The 20,601-nt window shown below is 27.1% G+C and overlaps 1 protein-coding gene across 1 annotated transcript in view; it reads right to left on the bottom strand.

Moving 5' to 3' along the window:
• Positions 1–18,592, bottom strand: part of LOC113556312 (RNA-binding protein Nova-1) — a 51,066-nt gene extending 32,474 nt beyond the window's left edge. The window contains 1 exon segment of the mRNA XM_026961178.1: positions 18,031–18,592. Coding sequence (XP_026816979.1) covers positions 18,031–18,592 — 562 coding nt within the window.
• Between the last annotated feature and the right edge of the window lie 2,009 nt (positions 18,593–20,601).

Genomic DNA, 20,601 nt, shown 5'->3' with positions numbered 1-20,601 from the left:
CGTTTCCGAGTGCCTGCTGTACCGCACACGCGATTGCGGTAACCACGGTAACTGAACTTGTGTATGTGTGTGTGTGTGTGTGTGTGTGTGTGTGTGTGTGTGTGTGTGTGTGTGTGTGTGTGACGACACCCGAAACGCCAACACAACCGCATCTAAGGTATATATTCTATACATGTATAGTATATACTATATCTGCTTTTTCTCACGACCCCGAATAACGCACATGCAAATTGGATATTGGCTCGGGTTATCTTTCGGATTACATTTAGTATCATCGTGCATGGGCGTCCGCTACTACGCATGCGTATTGTACCGCTTGTACTTATATATATATATAAACGTGTGTGTTACATACAACTGACCACGATAACGAGTACTGGAAGAGAAATAAAGTATTAGTATCTTGCTATTTTCTACTAAAGTGTTTCCTCGCCACAAACGCTTTGGTGCGTACCTCGATATGAGAATAAAAACAAAAATTAAATTAATCGAAATAAAATAAATAAATAATAGCACAACGAAATAATTAAAAATATTAAAATAAAACAGTTGTTAGCCGTAACACACCACGACTGCCCGATTGCTCAGTTCTTGTCGTCGCCGTCGACAATTTAATTATTAATTTTTGTTGAATCGGCATTTGTTGACTCCCGCTTCGTATATGAAATAATATTTTGTTATATATACAACATTACAACACCACGTAGTACCATCACACGAGAAAAAAGGGTATGTAATGACCGTTTTCCCGTCGGACAAGATCGATTGTATGTGATATAATAATAGGTACCTATACGGTATTAAATCCTTGTACACAGCGGCCAGATGTGCGTTGGGCTGCAGGTAGATATACGATATATATTACTCGATATATAATTGGCCGTGGTGAACGTGTGGGTATGAAGTGGGGACGAGTGTGAGGAAGTGAGAGACATAGACAGAGATAGATGGGGAAGGGAAGAACAAAAAAAGGGACGATATAGACAGTGTGAAATTCACCCCCCGGCTCGTGTCCAATTAAATTTCTACTGTAAACGGTAAACATGTTCGACCACGGGTTCGATGTACGGTAGAAAGAACATTTTAGAAAAATAAGCGTCTAAACATTATAACTAAAATATATAGGCCGTACTTGTGGTATATTACTAATAAGTCATAGTAATACGGTAAGTTGAACACATTTTTGCAAAAAAATATCACATATATAATAAAATGTGTATGTACTATCTTTATTGTTATACTAGAAAACTAATAATTTATAAGGGAATACCAGCGTACACTTTAACTATTTGAATAGGTGCGAGGTATAAATATTTTAAAAGTAGTTTAAATAGTTTTTACATTTCATTGTACATATATATATATATATGTAAGTAGAAAATATTATTTAAATAACAGTTGGATGTTCATGTATCTAAGATTGATATTTTTAAATTTCGTATTCAATTTTAAAGTCTATTCTCAACTTAGAAAAAAGAATATTGATAATACATTTATAAAAAATTAACAAAACTCGAAATATATGTAAGTATATTGAGCATTAGTAATTAATTTTTTAATCATCATTAAAAAAAATAAAAATAAAATTGTTTTTGTTAAAAACTCCCAAAACCTAGTGTGGTTTTTCATAATCTATCAGACTTTTTTGAAAATTACGGGAATTTTTTCACTTTTAAACCAGTAAAGGACCGACTAGATCTAATTTGCAATAATAAATCACCTTAAAAATTAAAGATTTTTCTGCACCATAGAAATGTCATCAGATGCATAAAAAAACATTGTAAAAACTAATACGCTTTGTTTAAAGTCTTAAACTTCCTTTAAGGAAATTTATAAGTCGTACTTTCTATTAAAAAGTTAAAATATAAACAATTGATTTAGATAAAAAGTATGATAGGATATTTTTGACATATAATGACATTAGTATGACATAGATGTATATGTATATATACTTAATACTATATAAATAACTTTATACATTTTTCATTTTTATGAAGAAAAAAACCACTTTAACTAAATCTATACTGTTTTAACATAAATAATCTATAATCATACAACATTTTACAACTACTTAGCCATAATTTTTATAAAAATAATATAAATTATGTAATTATTGTTAATAGACTCAAAGTACCTACCATAACTTACTAATAATATTAATACAATTTCCAAAAACTTATTTATGCAACACAGATTTAATTCGATTTAATTTTTTTTTCAACTAAAAATACTATAACATTTAATGTAGATATAAATATTTAAATGGTCAAAGCTTCACAAGGTCATTAACAACCATCGCACAAGTAGGAGGTTTCTACTTAAAAAAAAAATAGAACTAGAACATTACCGTAGGTGTACTCATGAAAAAAATATAACGTACCTAATTATTAGATTTGTTACAAATTATAAAATTATTACAAGACTAGTTTTAATGTTACAAAGTTTAAAAATAGTAAATATTTCATTAAAATGTTTTACTTGTTGAAATATACTGATCATTTGCAATGTGTAGGTATATTTATATAATAAAGAAATACAATTTATAAGTTAATACAATAAACAATACATGATTTATAAATTATAATGCATTTATTTTTCTTAATTATATCATGACGTATTTTGAACTATTATTGGTAACTTAGACATATAATAATATAGTAAATATGTTGTTAAAAATAAATCGATCGATAATCTACTTCACCTATATAGTATTAAAAACAACTTAAATTGTTGTGCTATTTAAATTATATAATATTAAAATACTAATTGCATAAAGTAATTAAGAAATTTGCAAACGATTAGTTATTTCAACTAAAATTTACCATATTTTGTTAATCGTTGGACTTAGTAATGCGATTAAACATTTTAAAACTGACTTGAATTTGTGATGTTTACTTGAGATCGATCAAGCAACTTTTCCGGTTTTCCTCTACCTATACGTACATTTGGTTTGAATGTTTAAAATGTTGATTATTTAGAATTAAAAATAAAAATTTTAAAATATGACGATCAATTTCAAGTAAACATACGACAGACATATTAACGAATTTAAATCAGTTTTTGATTAATATTTTAGTTAATTAGTTAATACAATAATAATAATAAAAACGATGATATCCAAATAAACAATCTATTGTTCATAATATATACAAATGCATAAATTTACGATAAATATAGGTACTACATTAAATATAAAATTACAAAAACAATTGATATTTCTAATTTTAAATCATTTAATGATTGTATAAAAATAATATAATCTACTTATAACGGAAATTATAAAATGTTAATAATATATTAAAATTATAGCATAAATATTCAACTGATGGTTTGATACTATAATATTATGTATAGGTAAGTTTCAGTGGACATTAAATTTCCAGTTATACTGCCTTTGTCAAGGAACTGTAGGAAAGCAAGTCACAATAAATAAAACCAATAATATCAATTAAATAATACAATAAACGCCAGCTATTGCTAATGTATATTAATGCTTGAATACTTGATCCTAAATATTATTTCAAACATTGGAATTTTTAAAAGGAAACAAGTCACGTGCCTTAAAGTTTATTGATTTTATGTCTTGACATTTCAAATATTTACGTCTAGACGTTTGTTTGTGATTAAGAAACAAATTCTTTGCATTCATATTATCTACTTCATTACAGTTTCTATTTTTTCATGTATATATTAACTAACACACGCATATATGTTTTGTTGTTAGAAATTCTATACTTACAATTAATCTAGTGATTTATGACATTAAAAAACTTTTTCCTGCAGGTTACATCTTATAGCAAAATGTTATCAAAAGTTTCTATTTAAAAAGTTATTTTATCAAACTTATTTCTGCTTTTTTCTGTGACACCGGATTTATTTATTTACTTTATTGAAACTAAAAAATCCAAAACGCAATCAATATTGTTAATCTAATTATCTATTCAAAAGTTAAGCAGTTGATATTCATTATATAGAATCCAATATAACGTGTACAAAAACTATTATATCGAGCTTTGAAATGAGTTTTAAACCGTTCAAAAAACATAATAAATGAAGAGATAATTATAATTTATATTTTACTGAAGTATCAACAAAATCAAAAAGTTATGTCAATATAATAATATAACCTTAAGCTTTAAGGTTGTATTATCTTGAAAAAAAACATCAATATTATACGAAAAAAATGTATACAATATACGTCTTATTCATAACTTGGTCAATACACATAGTAATAAACATTATACTATATTCGCTATAAAATTAGCTATATATAAAATATGTTATGTAAATAGAGAAAAAAATTTAAGCTATACATATAGTTATCTCTTTGACCTGACACCCTGGTGTCATCATGTTTAAGAACGATAACCAGAATTAATTACCTATAATACCACTATGTATTTCTTAATATTTATTGGTATTTTATATGAACAAAAAAATTAAATGTATGTAATAATAAGTGATGTAAAAAATTTAACAAAAAAAACCTCTTAATGACGAAGTTATATAACAAAACGCGTGGAAAAATATTTCCAGAAACAATACTCGGTAAAAAGAAAAAAATATTCATGCGCTTCATGACCGTATGATAATTAGTCACACACAGAAAAATATCACAACGCGCTGCATAACCTATACGTTTCGATTAATTATTTATTTATTTAATTACTAATTAGATGTTAAAAAGTAAAGGCGCGTGTACGATTTGAACACTCTTGGGATTCGATAAGCGCTGCACCACTACACGTGTGCGCGTTTGTTATTTTATGTCTTGAATGTTTGCCCGTGTCATTAAAAGCCTCGACCTTGTACGAACACACACACGCACATTGAATATTACACATGTATTAAACCGATTCAAACACACTGGCACAGTTTTCACAGTGGCGTTCAATCGCACACCGACGACTGGTGAAAGCATTTATTACCGAATTTCGTGTTTACTGAAGATATTCACACCGTTTAAGTTTCGTCGAGTACAATAATAATGATTATTGTATGATATAACATAATCATAATAATACTAACACGATACAGGGCCGTCGCCGCTGCACCCTGCAAACGTGTACGGCAGTCGGCAGAAGAGTGTGTTAATTATACTACCGCGGCCGTATACACTATACAGCTCGTCAATATATACACCTATGTCCCGTGTAATACGCGTCATAATATTATATTATCACATTATTAGAAACCTCGTCGCGGACCACTGCACAACACCATCCCGAGTGACGAATGGCGGTGATAAACACGACGTCGTTAATTGAAAAGCAGCTGTGCAACTGCTCTGCGGAGTGTTTCGAAGACACGGCGGCGTAATAACAATATGTAATATTTTAATAACACAAAATATCGATATGTTATTACGATACATCATTATCATATCGTAACATCATCACGGATGACCAATTCCCGAAGCATATTATGCTTTAATAATAAACGCCCGAAAATACATTAATGTACAAATATATAATAACAAATATCGTAGAGTATAGAATCAATACAAATCTAATAAAGAGATAATAAATACACAAAATGTTTAAACATTTAAAGTGTATAATCACAATTTTACATATTAAGTATACATTCATGTGATAGTATAAAACTAAAATAGTATAACGATTAACGGGCTTGATAAGTTAGGATGCTATCACGAATTTTGGCACAAAATGAATAAAACAAATCTACATTTTAATACGTGAAGCCAACATATCAATAAATATAAAGTAGCCATAAAATTGCTGTACTTTGATAGGTAAAATATTGAATGGTTCCTGTAGAATTGAAGGAAGAAATCGCCAAATAAATGTAGTAGGCCGTAGGAATACAGGGATAAACAACTCTTTATGTATATACGGTGCAAAAGGTGGTAGATAACGAGAAATAATTTTTTGCAAACCCCCCCCCCCATCGAAACTAATTATAGTTCGGCGACACTATCGGCGATATATGTGTTTATTTATTAATTATTACTGATTAATGATTACCTACTATTACTGGTGAAAATTTATAATATTTAAGTAGCGTATAAACATTTATTTTGTACACACGCTCAAGTTGTTTACTAAAAACAGCTTGAAATTGATTTCAAATAACTTAACCGTATTCAAGTGCCGTATTATATTATAATAATATTATGTTATTTTATGTGTAGTACACGACGACTAGCCACCGGCCGCCTTGGACAAATGTCCGCGGCGTATCGGACGAACAATGGCCAAATAATAATAATATCGTAATATGCATACCTACATGTCGTATGTTACCAAATTTTACAATAATAATATGATAATATACGACTCTAATTTCCTGTGACCCGTACGGCGTACCTTTACGTATATAATATCATTGTGATATACATAATATTATTATTGTAATGTGTGTACCTATATATATATATGTGTGTGTGTGTATATGATATTGAGTATTATTGACGGAGGGCTCAGCGCGTGCACACACACACACACAATACAATCATCGTGAATTCGTAACGTGTTATATTATACAGCCGATATATTTTGTGGCGCATACGGCCTATCTATTACACATTACACGCCGCGCGCTTCGCACAATCGTACCTGCACACGATGTTACGACGATATAATATATTGAATTTGTTAGTATCATCGAACGGTTTACAACCGAATTCTGTGCGACGTGTGTTCGTCGTCCAAACCACGGCGGCTGGCACACGGCTCGCGCAATAATAATAATTATTATATTTGTCGTTGTTGTTGTTGTTGTTGTTGTTGTTGTTGTTGTTGTTGTTGTTGTTGTTGTTGTTGTTGTTGTATTTCTGCTGTATAGCTGATTTGTTTATGTATAATGTGTACACATTTTAATCATTTTGACATTTTTTATGCTAACGAATTGTAGCAGAGCAAACACAATCGATATTATTATATTTTATATGGTAAGTTATGTGTTGGCGTGTGCCTTAACTAAATTCCCGACACCGATATACTTGCTGCAATTCATAAGTAGATAATAATATTGTCTGTTCCGGGAAAAATAATATTTTCACCTGTATTTATCGCAAACAAACCGAAAATACCAGTATTATAGACGGCTTGTAATAATCAATTCCATAATCTTTTTACTCAATTTATATAATATATTATGCAAAGACCATTTTTACAAGATTTTATTTTAAAAGAATAACGCTCAAATTAGAATAAAGTTTATCATTCCTAAGAAAAATAAAACGGTATTATCACAATGACGAAAATGTTAAAAACAATTACTTTATACCTAAGTTAAAATTTAATAGTTACTTTCCACCAATATTTATTTAAGTATTTACTGTTTAATATACAGTTTATACCTATAATTAATAAATACGTCTATAACTCAGCGAAACTTAATTAATAATACAAAAGATTATTGCAAATTTAATTAACCAGGATTTAATTTTAATTAAATCTTATTAAAATCTGAGTTTTGTATTTTGTTTGCATACAAAAAAAAATCTATCCTGTTATTGACAATGGCAACTGTATAAAAATTATTAATTGAGAACAAAATAATATCATAGGAATATAAAAAAAAGATTTAATACTAGAATTTTCAAAACCGAAGAAAGGTTTTATAGTTTTATTCCTACATATATTTTGATTATTGACGTGATATTTTCGATCGACATGTTAACTTCATATTTCATCGACGTCAAGACCATATTTACGCAAGAACATAATTATGGAACATTTGGACTGGTACTGCTAGGGAGAACCCACCGACAATAGACAAACAAAATTAATTGTATTTATAACTGTATTCTTTTACTCGTTAATCCAGAGTTTCAACGATATTGTTTATAAATTTTTAGAATAGAAATCGAAAAAATGTTTATGAACACTTCGATAAAGTTTAATTTAAAAGATATATTAATGTTTTAAAATTATTTATAAAATCAAAAATATAGATTTTTTTAAATATTTATATTTTTTAATTTGTGTAATTATAACATAAATAAACATGCATTTTTAAAAATGTATAGTGATTTTGTATATTAAATAATATTAAGTTATAATTAATACAATTTTATCAATTTTAGTCAATTTAATTATTTTGTTCACTTTTATTCTTCATATTTTACCTAAATTTGTGTTATATTTACACAATTTTAGTTACAAGTATACTTATTTTTTATGAAAACGTGGTAAATTTTTATTCGAGTTTTGTCTCGAATGTTTTTAATACATCGATGCCATAGTTAAAATATGATGTGTAATTTTTATGAGTGTAAAATGATACCGAACCAATTCTCGTGCCAGGTTCTAATATATATTAGTTGCTGCCTTGTCAAAAGCACAAAAAGCATTCAAGTATATTTCCACAAACTTATATTTCAAATAAATAATTGGAAATTTTAGAATTTATAGTTTGAGGGGTAAAAACAAAATCAATATATTAAGCTGCACTATCAACATTTATTTTATTCTATGATGCAAATAATATATACTATATTATACTAATAATGTTACAAATCCAACATGAATAACCAACTAAATAATCCAACATATTATATGACTTCATAAAAATTAAATTCATCTAAATGACACAGTATAAAGTATTTTTAATTATATGCCATACCAAGCACCTTAATGACCACCGTCATTTTTTCGCTAAATTATTCTCATTTGCACATTTCCAATATAGTAATACGAGCTTTTATACGTACAGTACAGTGTATAGTATATACCATGAGAACATACTATGCTTCATTGGTATAGATAATATCTAATTAGAATTTTCTTAAAAAGTAGAAAACATCAATGGAAATTCTTAATAAAGATCAGAACATTGAAGTACAAAACAAATAGAAGATGAATAACTTCAATAACAATCACTTGGTATAAATTATCACGAAACCTTTTTCACTTTTTTTATTCGCTGATACTCAGTTAGTTTGCAATAAACTTGAAAGTTGTTAAAAAACAGTGTTTTTGCTTTTAGAAGTAAAACTTAGTTTAGTTTTATGGTTGTAAACGTCTAAACTTTTGTAGCGTTTGAACAAAATTCACGTCCATATACTTTGAAAATGTACAAAACACCGTTTATTTAAAACATTTCGACGGAAGATTAAAATTATGTCATATTAATATAAAAGTTTTCAATGGTTAATAACTACGAATCATATAGTAACAGTTACAATATTCTTACATTTATAAATTATTTTAAGTTACAGTTCAGTTTTAATAAATTTTACAGATTTTGTTATCATGAAAGCATTACTATGAAAACAATCAATTTCATTGTAATCCAAACTTTAAACGTGTATAAACAGACATTTTGAAAAAATAGAGGTTTTAGAATTTTTTCATTTATATCGAGAATGATGATGATGAAGTGATAAATCAACAGTTTATAATTATGTAAGCTACTGTTTGTGTGTAAAAAGTTATCGTATCCAACCAGCCAATTATTATTCGCTAACGGCTAGATGGATACCTTTAATAAAACTATAATAATAAATAATTATTTTATTAATAAATTAGAATGATATTGGTTTTTAGTGGGTTAATTAAATAATACTCTTCATTAAAAAAATATACCACAATCAATTATATTTACTATTTATAACTATAATACATATTATCGCACACTGATAACAGGTTTCAAGAACACGTATATTATGGTAATCAAGAAAAATCATATTATTATGGAAACGAAGAAATAATATAATTTTTTTTTTTTTTTTGCTCTTATATTAAATTTACAAGAATTTTTTATAAAATAAATTACCCCTTGAATTATCTACCTATAGTTAATATATTTCGAACATTTAGTACAGTTCATGTCAGATTAAATGTCAATAGTTCGCTAGTGACTAGTCAATCATCATCATCGTTATCTATAAAATGCACCGCCTAGCTACGTTTAATGACATTAATTTTTGAGACACAAGATACCAAAACACAATAATGCGGATAAACCAAATTAAAAACGTTCATAAAAATATACTGATAATGATATTTATAAACGTTACAATTTGGTTACAATTTGAAGAAAATTTTAAAGACCTCTTGAAAAAACTTCCATTTCAGTAGACAATTATATACATCATAATAACTATGATGCCACGCTTCATTTACAGCCATGTAAACTTTTTAGATTAGTATGCATGCTCTTGGACAAACAATATGCAAATTACTCTATGAAAAAAGTTTTGAATATTTTTACTCATAATTTAACTGCCGTTGTATCTCATCACACTCATTCCCTCTTTCACTCACCTTCTCATACTATTGTTATTTGCCAAGCTGTTCGAACGCTTGTCATATATTATGTTAATATTTATAGGCTTAAAAATAAACGAAGAACGACAAACTCGTAACCAAGCACCATTTTCTACATATCTACCTATACTGTCTTTTTTTCAATCTGCTTATGAAAATACAGCGCTTTATTTTAAGTCATCCAACGCACATATAGGTAGTGTATGAAAAAAAAATAGTTATAATTGAAATTATACAATTCACACAAAAAGTGACATTTGTCTAATCGTTTTGAATAGTTTATTAAACCCACATGAATGATATAATATAATATAATATAATATAATATAATATAATAATACATTGTAAAGAAGCAAACGGAGCGAAAAATTTATATTTAATTACCTATTCAGTTAACCTGTCACAAAGCACAATTGTGTTGGAACATTAGGCAATACGTGGGCAAATTACTAATAATAAAATTTTAAAGGTAAAATAAGTATTGCAACCTAAAAGGTAAAAAGTGGTATTATTCTATGACAATATTTTTAAATATTTAAGTCAAGCAATAAAATTTGAAAAGTTTTTTTTTTAGCTAATTTTTGTCTATTATTGTGAATTAATATAATACAGGTAACAACTGAATATAAGTATTGTATAAGTATGAGTTTAAAAAAAATTGTTGTTTTCCTATATATAAAAAAAACTATTGAATTATAAAATAAAATTTCCATGATAATACGATTACATAAAAGTGTTTTTAATTATTTTTATCGATAAAATCACGTAACCACAAATATTTCAAGATGACTTTAACTGTTCTTATATTTATAAAAAAAATTATTTTTTTCATTTCAACCTAAACAGAATTAATATAATTTCCACACGAATGATAATAGATAATAATAATAATAGATTGATTAAGACGTGTAATACTGTAACAGTAGTTTAAAAACCGCACTATAACAAACTAAAAAAACACTCAGATATACAGAATTTATAATGTGAATTTATATGTGTAATATATACTTATTGTATATTTACTATACAGACAAAAAACATCCACGAAAAACATTCATCTTGTATACTTATACAATAACTCACTAAAATAGCATAGGTAATACTTTAACCATAATTTCATATATTATGCTTCTTTTTTGTTTACTTTAATATCTTTTACAGTCTACTAAAACAATAAATAGTTATTTATCTCTCATGTCATAAAAAAAAATCTTTAGGATAGCCGACAGGTTGGGTTAAGTTAAATTTCATTAATAGGTATATATTCAATTCTAGTCGAAATATTTAACGTCTTAAATAGGTATTTATATTTATATTGAATAATTCTCGATATTATTAAAAAACGCATAATAAATTGTGATTACTTACAATTTATGTTTTAAATTATTAGTAAACTCACACTACACTAAAAAGTATATTTAAAAAATTACTATAATATTACGTAATCATATACTTATTTCTAAGAAGTATCAATTATAAACATATTATATGAAGACAGCAATATATCACTTATGTTTATACTATACTTATACTTTACAAATGATAGGATAAGTTACCCTTTATAATTTGTATAATAAATTTCCGATTTATACACAAATTTTGACATTTATTTTTATTGAAAACTGCATTGAATCTAAGCAATATATATATAGGTACTATAATACACCTATCATATTTAATTCAACATTAATATACAAATATATAATGGTAGAATATATACTGTATATAATGAAAATAAAGTTGTTTCGCAAGTAATATTTTTAGCATAATTGTTTATACATTCAACATGAAAAAATCACACATTTCTACTATATTCTATGTCAACAATTTAATGTAATAAATAATATACCTATATAAAGAATCAAATCAAAGAAATTTGCAACACTAGATCACCTTGTGATAAATTCAAATATAAAATAAATTATTCTGCATAGGATTCTTAAGTGATTATCTACATCTGTCTAAAAAATCGTTCTTTTTTAGTAAAATTACTATGTATATTCTTTTGTAACTTTTAATAGATAGGTATGTATAAGAAGGTATAATTAATTAATTAATATAACATAATATGTTAAATTCACACGAGTATTAAATCTAGTATTAAAAATATAAAACTAATTAAGAATTTTAATGAAAATATCATTAATTCGTAAAATTATTATTTCATAACCTATAGGTAAGCGTAAAATATAATGAATTATTATTTATTCATACAAATAAAAAAATACGGTTATTCAAATGTAGCATTATTATTAATACATTTTAAAATAAACCTAACACGTTGTTTGGAAATCACGATGACTCGATGACTATTAACTGATATTATTCAACAATAATAGAACATAATATAAAATACACTATAATAGTGTTATAGTATAAATTTAAAACAAAGTAGTTAGTATATACTTTTTTTTTTTTTATAATATTAGATATATTAATATATAATTATTATCTAAATTAAATTTGCAATTTATACAGTAAAATATTTAGTTACAAACTATAATTTAATATTTAATTTGTTATTGTAACTTATTGTAATTTCTGAGATACATCAAAATTTAAAATTTAAAACGAATCGTAGAGTAAATCATCAACTAATTTAATTATAATTAAATAATAATTACAATATAATATACCTACTTAAAATATTATTTGACGTTTTTTCATCTAATTTATAAACAAAAAAAAATTTAGTATAGAACTAAGTATTTTATAATAATATATATGATAAAAAAAAAACTTCCATAAATTACTAAATTTATAATACATTTATAAACTAAAATCATTTATAAGAAATTTACAGGGTATAAGTATACAACTGAAATTCTTAACATACATTATATCAGAATATGGAAGAACTCCGAGGTCAAACATATAATACCGATGTATACATACTTTCAAAGTGTAGCACTTATAAACGCTTAAAAATATTATGCATTTATAATTCTGAAATATAACCTACTTAATATCATAGTTTTTGAAAAGTTTATACTTATTAAACATTTTTAATTTTATAGATTTCCTTAAAATACATATTTCTAGTGTGAATGTTGAGGTTCTTATAGTATAGTTAATAGTCATAAACACATTTTACGCGTTTCGTATGTACTCGTAGTTTACATATTCCTAATACAGTAAATGCAGCGTAATATTTTTAAATATTTATCTTTTTATGTCTTGAACAAAAATAAAAAATAAATTAAATCGAAATATTTGCATTACACACTATATTGCTTTTATTATTTATGGTGCCATACAATAAGTAAATAAAATAATTATTTAAGTTGTTAAATATAATATGCTAATATTTATTATTAAAAACCTACAATCTACATATTATAATTGAATTGACATAAAAAATCAAAATAATAAATTTGATTATGATGCTTATAACTTTATATGTGTAAATTTCCCTATTAAATTTGTTAAGGCTCTAATCGCAACATAATATTATCGGTTCGTTTGTGTCGTATCACTTGTATCATATTATTTTTATATTTATTGTTGTACGTGCCGTGATGGGTCTATCGGTGCCTTTCGTAATTTGTATTTTCCAGTCAGTTGTGAATATAACTGTATAGTGTAAACAGTTCCAATACGAGAGACTCATAACATTTCATTAAAATATAAAATCTTTATTACATAAAGTGTGTGCACTAATTTGATATAAATTTAAATACAGTCCACATCATATCGAAACAAAAGTTATAAGGGAATTCTCAATTTTATTTTTATTTTTTTAATACGTAATAACATTATATATATTGTATATTAGTACAATAAGTAGGTATGTGATGTATAATGAAGAAAAAAATATGTTTCTCAGAATAAAAAATTTATCCATTAAAGAAACTTTGAAAATTCTAGACATAAAAATATTACAAAATTCATATTAAAACATTAATTATTGTTTTTGATATTATGTGACTTATAGTTTTCATATAACACACATAGCTTTTTTTAAATCACTAAATTCTTAAAAACCAACAATCTTGTTCATTCAAAAATTACTTAAATATATCACTAGATATAACTTATTAAAAGGTCATGAGCTAACATAAAAAAGAAAAGAAACTAATAAATAAACTATTAATTATTAACATTTGTTATTTATGCCTTTTCTAAACCTATTCGTACGACCGAAATACTGACAGATTCTTCTGAAAATTAATCTTTCTAAATATTTTGATTCTGATAATTTATAAAATAAATTGAATAAAACATTAATATTATATAATAGCTATGAATATACAGTATACAGTACCTTCGCTAAAATTGGTAGTGTTATCAATCTTTGTCTTTAATAATGTTATTACTTATTTTGTATTAGGTATTATAATTTATCAGAATTTGTTATAGATTTATGTAGATAACTCTACTTTCTTATAAATCATGGTCTCTAACATTATCAGCTAATAGATGTATTTAATAATTATAAATTTAATTTAATTTTCCTCTAGATGTTTAGAAATAATTTTGTGAAATATAACATAATAACCTATGGAATTAAATAATGTAAATTTAATTACTACGATTTGAAATATTATTAAATATAGTACCTACCTATATCAGTAAATGTGTTTCCTGCACAGCAACATAGTGACCTTTAACCATTGCAAATGTATATTCTTAAACGACTATATAGTACATAGATACGTAGTTACATTATAAAATATAAAGTAAATACAAACAAGAGTAGAGTGAATGTGTATTTAATCCAGTATAACTATTATTAAATCATCGCTATCAAATAGAAAATTATTAATAAATAAGTATTTTTAAGTTGATGTAAATAATTATTATATAATTAATCTTAAAATAAAAACTACTATTCAAATAATTTATAAAAAAAGAATTACAGACGTTAATTGTAATAAAATAAACAATTCAATGAAACAAAAAAACATCTATTCTGTCCTCAAATAACTGTAAAGTACCACTTAAATATATTTTCTAGCTTTCATTAAACATTTTCATACACATTTCCAGAATCAAAATAATATGTATTCATCGTTTCCATTATATTTATACATTTTATTTGCAATAGAAAGTACAATCGTTTGTGTTAAAAATATTTTTTAAGTCCAATTAATAATAATAAAACAATCAGGAAAAATCAATAATAAATTTAACTAAGGCATGTTACCGCAGTTATATAAGTACGATTTGTTTCAGTAAATGATATTATGCACGAAATGGTTTTTATTACTAATAAACGTTACGACGATATAACAGTTCTTAAGATTTTACGATTACTCCGAAGTAGATAATCGACTGTTTTAAAAAGACAAAAAATAAATAGATCAAAGAAGTAAGAAAACAGTTTAATATCAACATTAGTCTCAAATAGATCAAAAGGAAAAATAATAAGAATTAAATTAGCAAAACAACTAACATTAAAAAATATGCATGTAAGTTAGTACAACATAAGTTGTTGTGGTTAGAGATTATGCATGTAGATGAAAAATAATAATCTAGAATAAATAGGTATTTGGTTAAGAACGTTATTATTATTATTATTATTGTCGGAAAATTAGTTACTAAAATTGGGGATTTTTAAACCCATTGAACGTAAAACATTTCAAATTTTTAAAAAAAATTGTTTGCAGGTTGATTCAGTTAACAATGATTGTCAGAAAATATTTAAATGTTTTTAAAAAAAATTGTTTTTTAAAGTTATTATTTATTTGAATAACAAATTTATTAAATTATTATCCAGAAGTGGAACTTTTTAGAGAATTTTGATTTATAAAAATACCTTTATAATTTCAGTTTATTTCATAATATCAATGTATATTTTAAAATTGTATAAATTAGAAATTCGCAGTAATAATTAAAAACAATTTATCATTCATAATTATTAGTTTATGTAGATGAACTGTATAGCTGACAATTTAAATGGTTTAAACAATTTAATGGTAATGGTGGGTGATATTATTTATTTTTGTTTACAACAAATATTATTTAAATGTATTATTACTATATATAACTTAATTATATATACATTCATTATACCGATAAATTATTAAAACAAATGTAAATCACGTTGTTTAAAAAGTAAAAATTAACAATATTCGTGTAACCTATTATAAAAAATATATATAAATATAAACATAATTATTCGTCATGTATTTACTTTTAAGATAGGTGTATTAACTGTATAAGTTATAGCAACAAATATTGGAAAAAACCATTGCAACTGATAGCAGTAAATGTATATTAAATAATTATTCAAACAACTTTTTATGATTTCAAGTTTTTATATAAATATGTTCTTATAATTATTTATTGTAAATTATATTCTTACCTCTAACAAAGCATATTCATTATTATTATAATAACAAATTGTATTATATTTATATATAAGTATAAATAATCCCCTATGGGCCTATCGGCGAAATATATTCCATATTATTATGTGGCTTATGAATTTTATGAAGGGATTTTAACTAGAGAGTAGGTAGCTAATCGGTGTATTTTAACAGATAAACTGTAGTTTAAAATAATAATGGCCCATAAACGTCTCAAAATTAATTAATTATAATTTATAAATAATAATAAGCAATAAATAATAAAAATTTAAAACGTTTTTTAAGTAAAAATAAATATTATATGAACATTTTAAAATAAATATAATCTTATTTTATAAATATAATTCAGTATTAATTGATTTAATCGATTAAAATGTTAAGGAAAAAATATTTTACAGTATTTAATTTATTACAAAGCATGTTCATATAAGTTATATTAAATAAATTTAATCTCATCTATACGAAAAAAAATATACAATATTCTGTTATATTAAATAAGAGGCAAATAATAATAAAAAATAAACAAAATGTTTCTAAATTCTATTAGTTATTTTGGGAATTTTGTATAATATACAAATTGAATTATTTTATTTGCATTAATATGTAATATAAAATAAAGTCAACATTAATAAAGATAAACTCCTAAAAATTAAAACCAGTTTTTTTTTTTTTTACAAATAGTTAATAAATATAAAAATTTTACATAATTTAGTAAAATGTAAATTGAAATCTAAGTTCCAAAATGATTCATATATGTAGATGGTTTGAAAAATATTAACTTTTTCTCTAAAAAATAATCAATATAATTAAATACTTAATTAAACTGTACAAAAATCGCTGTACTTGAAACACAGGTATTATGACATTACGCTAAAATTATATTTATAACGCCATAGGGATTTCGAATACTAAATAGTATAAGTTATAACATTCTTGAAGGTTTTTTACGTTGATAATCCATATTTATTCATATTTCAATCGATTTATTTATTTAATTTATCATATTATATTGAACACCAGCTATATAGATATAGTTATGATACTAGTCTTCTTTAACTTTGAAAGTAAAGTCTAGTTTCAATAAATAAACTTACAAAATAATAACAATAATGTCTGATCATTAAATTTAAATGACGATAACGAAACATAAATTAACTAGCAATACCTCATAATTAATTGATATTTGATAAACATTTATAAAGATATGCTTATATTATATTTTGTCATTAATATTATGTTTCTAAGGTTTTTTCGTAGAAATAATTTAGGAGACACGAAACGTAAAATATAAATAGGTACCTATTGAGGTTCTTTTTCAATACTATTAAAATTGTATTTTTTGTACATATATTTAATTGATAATATAAAAATATACATTATGTGCGAGGTTAATATAATTTTTTGCGCGATTTAATGGTCTTATAACTGGTGTACATGTAATTAATTCAAACGAGTTACATATTTAATTAGACGTGTCTTACCTGTAACGGACGAACAGTGAGTTCTTTTGACATTTGCGCCGTCCAACGTGTCCTGTAACGGACGTTTCCTGTTCTCGACCGCGTGCTGTTGCTGCAGCTGAAGATGGTGATGATGTAGATGATGATGAAGATGATGATCGTTAACCGGTGACGCCGGGCACGCGTCCATCATTTTCACGTCTCCGGCGGCGGCGGTTGTCGTGAAGCAACGACCGCCGATCGACGGCGTTAACGCCAACGATAACGGCGACGACAACGATAACGGCGACGACGACGACGACGACGAAGACGACGACGATAACGACGACGGCGATGATGACGATAACGGCGACGACGACGACGGCGGTGACGGCGGCGACGACAACGACGACGGTAACAGCGGCGAACACATACCGGCGCCGGCCGCGGCCACCGAATCGAACTGCATCGCGTACAACATTCGCTGGCAAAAGTAATGGTCAGGCGCCGACGCCGTGGCCGCGTACAGCTCCGCGCCATCGGCGCCGCCGAACATACCGCCACCGCCGGCACTCGTCTGCGATGTACCGGTCAAAAATTGCATCGCGCCCGATTCGTTAATTTTCCTCGTGTTACGATCGAAAACGAAAATTTATAAAAAAAAAAAAAATTCGAAATTGCTATTAATAATAATATAATAAAATGATTATTATTAAAGTTATAATAAACTCTGAATCACGCGAGTCGTTATCGTTGAGCAACTGATGACGACTGCTGCTGCTGCCGCTGCTACTGCGACGGCGATGTCGTTCTGTTGAGCGCGGTCAGGGTTAACACGTGTGCGTTACACGAGTGTCCGCGTGCCCCGGCGAGTAACTCGCGACCGTCCGAAGGTATAATATCAATTTATATCATAGCAATAAAAATACGACGATGATATTATTTATTATTATTATTACTATTGCGCCGCGCGTTCTTCTCTCCTGTTGCCGTTTATTGTCGTTGTTGTTGTTGTTGTTGTAAAGCCGGTTGCGCTCTGATGTTTATGACGACGACTGCAACGACGGACGATCACGCGGTGCATGCGAGTTTAACGATTAGCGCGCGCGACCGGTGTGCAGCGGGTCCGCGCTCGGTGGCTGCCGATCGGCCGGCCCGCCCGCCCGTGCCCTTGCCGCCAAAAGACCTTGCCCGCGCCGACCCACTCCCCGCCCTCACCCCTTCCACCCGCGCCATTAGACTACGCGAACCACCGCCGCGACCGCTCGTCCGTCGGCCGGTCGCGGGTAGGTCGTCCGACCGGTCGTCACCATCGTCGTCATCGTCGTACCGGACAATCGGAGAACGCAAACCGATATAACGCCCGAGGGAGTGGGACGCGGACCGTCGTCGTCGTCGTCACGATCAAGGGCACTCGCCCCACCGGGCAAGGGCCCGTGCCACGGCCATCCCCTCAAACGATATTTCGGATTTTTTACAATAATTCAATCCAAATGTTAATCACTTTTATTAAAAACAGTAATTATTATTAACGTATAATACTCACATTATACACGCAATAGTGCTGTAGACGACACTCAGTGTCATTTTATACCTATTTACTTCATCTTATATTTATATGCCGTTAAACGAGACATGTATGTGGAGCGAAATCCCACCCACGCGTGGCCATGGGGCTTTAGCATTTACCTTCCGCGCTGCACTTTTAAATTCGTGTTTACGGGGCAGAGTACTCTCAATCAATAGTTTATACAAATTATAATATTACATGGAACGTAAATTTATACCCTTCCGAAATATTTTAATAATCGACGTTGAAAATTGGTTAAAATATTTTTCAATTCATACTTCAAGTTTTTGAATCCAAAAAAAATGATAGTTTATTGTTAGGTTTTTTTGGACTTCCTATTAGTATTTTACTTTAACAATTAATGCAAATGATAATATTAAACAGTAAGTACATGCTGCTCTTGAAAACGCTCACCACTCGCGAGCTTACAATAATTTTAAATAAATAAAATAATAAAACATATAAGCTTAAAATATGCGTAATATAAACATATAATATGAATTTCATATTTGAAGACCGGATTTTTATGCAGCGTGCACCTGAAAAACGTTCAAAATTAAAATGTTGATGACTAAAAAACTCTAGAACTAGAGAATAATAATAGTTTTAGCGTACGTATACTTTGATTTATTTTTTCATAACTATTATAATTAGATAGGTATTTATTTTATATTAAACCGATAATAAGCATACAAAATGTAATATAATTTATAGAATTTTATTTAAATTAATCATCGTGTATATTTCTAAGTTTCTTCCATAGAGAAAAATTATAAGATTATAAGATTTCTTTCTTACATCCACCTAGCCATTGCGGCTAGACTATTCCTAATAAAAGTAGCCACCTATCTTTATATAAGAGAGTTGTTACATCTTCTTTATTTCTTTTTTTTCTTTTATTAAGATAAGCCATGTCGTCTGAACCATTGGCTGACAATATTGTACTTTCACAATTTATATTAATATTGTTAATTGTTATTTTCATGATTATATCGTAATTAGTATTATATAAAGTCTAATGACAACGATAAAGAAGTACAAAC

This window comes from Rhopalosiphum maidis, chromosome 1 (assembly GCF_003676215.2).
Source record: "Rhopalosiphum maidis isolate BTI-1 chromosome 1, ASM367621v3, whole genome shotgun sequence".
Lineage (NCBI taxonomy): Eukaryota > Metazoa > Arthropoda > Insecta > Hemiptera > Aphididae > Rhopalosiphum > Rhopalosiphum maidis.
Note: the sequence above shows the minus strand (reverse complement) of the source record. Positions and strands in the feature narration are given on the sequence as shown.